Below are 6,660 nucleotides of genomic sequence, written 5' to 3'. Positions count from 1 at the left end.
TCTGCACGCGGCCGCCGTTCGCGCTGCGCTTGTAGTTTCCCGGACGCCAACAGAATTTAGTAGCATGAGTAGTAGTTCGGTAATGTTCACACCATACAGACGCCGAGCAGTTACGGCGCTGATGACCTCTCCCCCCACAGCGAAAACAAGGTCCCATATAAAACTTTTGCGGAGTTCGCGGTCGCACAGTAGGTTTAAGTACAGCAGCCAGTGCCTGGGTATGGTTTTGCATGGCTGTGGATACAGCAGAACTTACAGCATTAGAGACGAAGGCAGCCTGCTGGGCAGATGCACTGTGTACCATCCGCTCCAGCATGTCCTCCACCGTGGCTGTTTTGGCCCGTGGATTAGCATTTTCAAAAGCTAGCATCCGGAGCATTTGTACCTTAAGGTCCTCTGTCATATTGTAGGTTTGGTCTAAGGCTTGCACTAGCCGGTTTACAAAACTATCAAAGGGCTCCGTCACTCCCTGTTTCACCGCCGTAAAGGAAGGGGCCTTACGGTCTGAGGGAACAAGCATCAGGGCGTGCCGTGCAGTCAGGGCAGAGGCACTATGCATTTCCATAGAAAACGTTAATTGTACCTTAGGGTCGGCATAAATGTCCCGACCTAGCAGCATGTTCTCCTTAACATAGCACAGGGGATGCCCCTGAGCCCTGGGCTTCAGCAAAGTCTTACGCACTTGTCGTTCCCATTCCTTTTCAAAAAGTAAATACTGCGCCGGAGTAAGAAGCAACCTAGCCAGCGAAGCACAGTCACCGGGTGTCATAATTCAGAGTCAAACAAATAAGTCAACAAGTGTTTGACCGGTTCAGATTGTCATCCATATTGTGTAATGGCTTGTCGCAGCTGCTGCATAAATTTCCAATCTAAAGGTTTCCACACAGCGGCCGCTGAACCAGCAGGTAAAGCAGTAGTCCACACCGGACAAGCAACAGCAGAAGCAGCTTCCCACTCTCCCTCCAATATAGTGTCTCTTACAACCCCAGACCAACAACTTTGGGAAGCGGCAGGGTGGAGGATAACACCTTCCTGGGTCAGGATCTGAACATCACGACCGGCAGTAGGCAGATGGCATTCGTTCCATTGCTGCTGCAAGCGGTTTAGGGGCCAGTCGAAGGGTTTGGTTCGGGGACGGGGGATCGGGGCAGGTGCAGGTGGGGTGGGTTCATTTTCTTTATCAGACTCTGCATTCTCATTCAGAGGTGCACTCGGACCCGCCGTAGTATCCTCGTCCTCATCTAACAGGGGGGGAGGCTCTCGGTAGCTTTCAGGGCGGCGCGGAGCACCCATTGTGGCGGCACCCTCCGGAGCTGGTGTCAGGTGTAACAGCTCTGTCACAGATTTTTTAATGGGCACAATTATGCCTTTTGCAGACGGAGCGCTGAGACTAAACAATCGGGAAGACTGCCACTTGGCTTCCTGACTGAGGAGGTCTGAGGCAGCCATAGCCATTTTTTTTTCCACAACTAGGGATCGTAAATGCTTTATGACCTCCCGGCAGGCAGTCCCCAAGTCCTTGGCCGACTTGCTGCCGCTAAGGATCGCATCGCAAAGGGAATCCCCGACCTCTCGCCACTCAGTCACACTAAACAGCAATTGCGGGTCTTTTAAGTGTCCGTGTTCAGCTGCCCACCTACAGAGCTCATGGAGCTTCTTAGTGCTCACGCTAGCCTCTCGCTTAGCAAGAATATCAGGTGATAGCGTGAGTGCCGCCTCCCTTTCCATCATCGAGGAAAAAACGGTCTTACCAGTGCAGGTCCGCGCACGACGTCAATGCCAGATTCAGATGCCTTTACTCCTTATGGACGTCTTCCTGCTCGAACTCTTCACAGCAACTCCCAACTTTGCAAAGCCCACTGTCACGATGCAAAGGCAGAGTTTTTCCAGCAATTACCAGCTTTCCTGTCGTTCAGGCACCAATTGTGGGAGAAGGGTTCGCTGGAGTCAAGAAGACGCTCAATATGAGTTATGCATCTTGCTCAACTTTATTAGTTTCTAACACTACTTATATAGAACCGATACACATGCATATTCGTAAAGCAGAAATATAATTGGTTAGTAGTCTCTAAACGCACGCGGTTCTCACACCCCTAATTATCATGACTAAAATAAGCATTCTATCCATGTAGCTAATTGTGTTGCTGTGCTTCAGCCTTGTAGTTTGTTACTCCCTATATTCCCATACCGCTCCCTATCTTTCTTGGCCCTGCACCTGCTTTCCCAGCAGCTGTATCTTGTTACAGCCACGGCCTGTTGGCACAACATAATTACTTGGTCTCAGGATTCAAGAATAGCTCAAGGCTACCTTTCTTGTTAACTTCAGCACAGCAACTTCAGCACAATTCTGATTACAGGCCTATTCTAATACCAGGCCTGGATTGTGCAGATCTTCAGAGATTCTAAGGCCACGCTTCTGCAGCCATTCTTCTGCATATTGTGTTTCATACCTTTGTTTAAAGTAACAATTGTGGAAAAGTGTGAGTGTGGCTGTAAGGGTGAGACGTGCAATTGAGCACGAAAGCGAGTGTGGAGTTTGGATCCGCGGACTGGAGTGACAGAGTTGAATAATTGTGTATTGTATTGTGAGTGATTATACCATGGCACCTAAGTTAACTCAGTTGTTTAAAGTAAAAGTATGGGTAATCTTGCTGTAAATGACAAAATCCCGAAAAATTCTCCATTGGGATGTTTATTGGCACATTGGGGAGATTTACATGATGATCTGCAAAAGAGCCAGATGATTGAGTATTGTAAAAATTTGAGTATTGTAATAATTGGTGGCCCTTGTATATACTGGATGATCAGGAAAAGTGGCCCATGAATGGGACACTGAATTATAACACTATTCTGCAGTTAATGCTGTTCTGTGAAAGAGAAGGGAAATGGAGTGAAATGCCTTATGTGGATTTGTTCTTTTACTTAAGACAAAGAAAGGATTGGCAGGATGAATGTAAGATAACTATTAGAGATAATTTGGTAACGGCTATAACTTCTGATAACAAGAAAGTGAAAAAAAAAAAAAGGAAAAAAAAAAGTGTTGTTCAGCTTGTGAGATCGGGAAAGGTTGTTTAAAAAAAAGATAATTGTTTCTGAAATTGATGGAATGGAAATGTTCAGCAGGAGATAGCCAAAGTAATGGGTTTAGATGATTGAAGGGGACCGGAGGGGAATCCAGCTGAGCCTCTGGTTATAATTAAGCTGGGTGATAAAGAAGTTAAATTTTTAGTGGATACAGGAGTGACATTTTCGGTATTAAATACCTGTAAAGGAAAAATTGGAACAAAACCAGCCAATATAGTAGGAGCAACCGGGAAAGAAGAAAATAGGCCATTCCTGCAACCCCTAGATTTGAAATTTGGAAATAAGATAATTACACATGAATTTTTGTATGTACCAGAATGCCCGATACCCTTGTTAGGAAGGGATTTGTTATCCAAATTAAATGCAAAAATTGTTTTTGATGAAGGAGAACTTTTCTTGAAAATACCTGAGTCAAAAACGGGAGAAATCCTGATGATACAAGAAAGAGTAAAGGAACAAGAAATTCCACCGGAGGTGGATTTGGCAGTGATCCCTACTGTATGGGAAACAAATATTCCTGGTAAATCAAAACTAGCAGAGCCTGTCAAAATAGACTTAAAGGAGCAGGGACAATAAAAATTAAGCAATACACAATCAAAACATAAGTTAGACAGGAACTAAAGAAATTGATTGATAAATTTCTGGAGTACAAAATTTTGGAAGAATGTGAATCTGAGTATAATACTCCTATTTTACCAGTCAGAAAACCCTCGGGTGAATATAGGCTGGTGCAAGACTTGGGAACAGTAAATCAAATAGTTAAGGATATTTATCCTGTAGTAACAAACCCTTATACATTGTTAACAGCATTAAATGAGACTTATCAGTGGTTTACAGTGCTTGATTTGAAAGATGCTTTCTTTTGTATACCTTTGGAAAAGGGAAGCAGAAAACTGTTTGCTTTTGAATGGGAAAATCCACAAACCGGGCGAAAGATGCAGTTGACATGGACCAGATTACCCCAAGGATTTAAAAACAGCCCAACAATTTTTGGAAATCAGCTGGCAAAGGAGCTTGAAATCTGGAAACAGGACAATATGTGGATGACATACTGATTGCTACAGAAGAAAGGTTTACTTGTATACAGGTGACTATTGACCTTTTGAATTTTCTGGACTAAATGGGTACAAGGTATCCAGGAAGAAAGCCCAAATAGCCTGCCAGACTGTGATATATCTGGGCTTTGAGATTTCAAAAGGGCAGCGACAATTAGGAAAAGATCGCAAAGAAGCTATTTGTGGTATACCTGAGCCGAGAAATATTCATGAACTCAGAGCGTTTTTGGGAATGACTGGGTGGTGTCGCCTTTGGATTATGAACTATGGACTAATAGCTAAACCGCTGTATGAGGCCCAAAAGAATTCTCCCTTTGTATGGGGCCCACAACAGCAAAAGGCTTTTGTAGAGTTAAAACGTGCCTTAATGTCTGCACCTGCTTTGGGACTTCCAGATTTAACCAAAGATTTTTATTTGTTTGTTCATGAAAGACAACACCTTGCACTGGGTGTGTTAACTCAGAAGATAGGAAGCTGGAAACGACCAGTCGGATATTTCTCTAAACAACTGGACACAGTGAGTAGAGGGTGGCCAAACTGCCTTCAAGCAGTGGCAGCAACAGTAATGCTCATACAAGAAGCTCGGAAATTGACTTTGGGAAGAACAATAACAGTCTATGTTCCACACATGGTGATAACTGTCCTAGAACAGAAGGGGGGACACTGGCTGTCTCCCAGCCGAATGATGAAGTACCAGGCGGTACTGACTGAACAGGATGATGTGATTCTAAAGACAACTAACCTGGTAAATCCTGCAGTGTTTTTAAGTTCCATACAGGAAGAAGGACAACTGGAACATGACTGCTTGGCTACCATCGAGTATGTTTATTCCAGTCATGAAGATCTGAAGGATGTGCCATTGGAGCGACCAGACTGGGAATTGTATACTGATGGAAGCAGCTTTATGGAACAAGGAGTCCGATACTCTGGATATGCGGTAACAACAGAGACTACAGTTATAGAAGCAGGAGCATTAGGGAGTACCACATCAGCCCAGAAAGCGGAACTCATTGCTTTGATTCGAGCCCTAGAATTAAGTAAAGACAAGAAAGTAATAATATCTGGACTGACTCAAAATATGCCTTTGGGGTAGTACATGTCCATGGGGCTTTGTGGAAAGAGAGGGGGCTATTGTCCTCTCAAGGATCAAACATTAAGCATCAAAAGGAAATTTTACAATTACTGCAAGCAGTTCAAAAGCCAGATCAAGTAGCAATCATGCACTGTAAAGCACATCAAATTGGGAACACAAAAATAATAGCTGGGAATAATTTGGCTGATAAAACGGCAAGAAAGGTAGCAAAGAGACAAGCATTACAGATGGCAATGATTCCTTCTGAAACAGTAACCCTTCCCAGGGAAAAACCAAAATATTCAGAAGAAGATGACAAATTGGGTCAGTTATTAAATGCTAAGAAAAACCTAGCTGGGTGGTGGATAACTCCTAATGGACAAGTAGTAATTCCACCTCTTCTGATGAGAGAGATAATTCAAACAGGACATCAGGAATGTCAATGGGGGCAGAAGCCTTAGTAACTTCTTTACGAAAACAAGTAGTATCAGTTAAAATGTTGGGAATAGCTAAAATGGTAACTGCAAAGTGTGAAGTATGTTTGAAAAACAATCCAGTGATTAAGAAAAAGGTTCAAATGGGTAGACTGAAATCTGGTGTAGAACCTGGAGATTATTGGCAAGTAGATTTTTCAGAGTTACCTAGACAAAATGGGTACCGGTACATCCTGGTAGGGGTTGATACTTTTACAGGATGGCCAGAAGCCCTTCCCTGTTGCACCACACAAGCAAAAGAAGTAGTGAAGTGGTTATTACAAGAAATAATTCCAATATTTGGAGTACCTATTGGAATTTCTTCTGACAGAGGTCCACACTTTGTTGCTGAAGTAGTCCAAAGTATTAGCAAAACATTGGATATTAATTGGGATTTACATGCGTCTTGGAGGCCACAATCTAGTGGGAAGGTGGAAAGGATGAATCAAACTTTAAAAAGACAAATAAGTAAAATTTGTCGAGAAACCAGTCTAAAGTGGCCTCAGGCGCTTCCATTGGCGTTATTACGAATCAGGGTACAGCCAAAGAGTGGAACCTCAGTCAGTCCTTATGAATTATTATATGGAAAACCATATGAGTCTCCAGAACCAAATCCAAACATACATGTAAAAGGAAAACAAGATGTGTATAACTATTTGCTTTCTCTAGGGAAAACTTTGACTGCAATTCGGAGTGCAGTAATTTGGAATAGACCTTTATCCCTGGAAAATTCAGTGCATGATTTCCAACCGGGAGACTATGTCTATGTGAAGACGTGGACCTCCGAACCTTTGCAGGAGCGCTGGAGGGGACCTTTCCAGATACTGTTAACCACTTTTACAGCTATCAAGATTTCAGAATCAGATGCTTGGATCCATTATACTCGAGTGAAGAAAACACCTACTCCATGGAAGATTGTCAATCGTGACCCAGAGACTTTAAAACTGACACTGAAACATGTCTAATTTTTCATATC

The 6,660-nt window shown here is 43.2% G+C and overlaps 1 protein-coding gene across 1 annotated transcript; it reads left to right on the top strand.

Moving 5' to 3' along the window:
- The first annotated feature begins 4,203 nt into the window (after window positions 1-4,203).
- On the top strand, window positions 4,204-6,649 carry LOC119140745. Its single transcript, XM_037372278.1, has 2 exons — window positions 4,204-5,176; window positions 6,354-6,649. Exons 1-2 carry the CDS (start codon window positions 4,372-4,374, stop codon window positions 6,647-6,649), a joined length of 1,101 nt encoding a protein of 366 aa, XP_037228175.1. The 5' UTR covers window positions 4,204-4,371.
- Window positions 6,650-6,660: the final 11 nt, after the last annotated feature.

The sequence above is a fragment of the Falco rusticolus genome, chromosome W, assembly GCF_015220075.1.
Source record: "Falco rusticolus isolate bFalRus1 chromosome W, bFalRus1.pri, whole genome shotgun sequence".
NCBI classification, from domain to species: domain Eukaryota; kingdom Metazoa; phylum Chordata; class Aves; order Falconiformes; family Falconidae; genus Falco; species Falco rusticolus.
This window is presented reverse-complemented; position numbering and strand designations above follow the sequence as displayed.

What these genes read in the sequence shown, in the direction of transcription:
- LOC119140745 (XM_037372278.1), top strand. Translation starts at nt 4,372, where the DNA reads ATGACTGGGTGGTGTCGCCTTTGGATTATGAACTATGGACTAATAGCT. An exon ending in GATTCGAGCCCTAGAATTAA is followed by an intron (nt 5,177 to 6,353) that starts GTAAAGACAAGA and finishes TGCTTTCTCTAG; the next exon opens with GGAAAACTTTGACTGCAATT.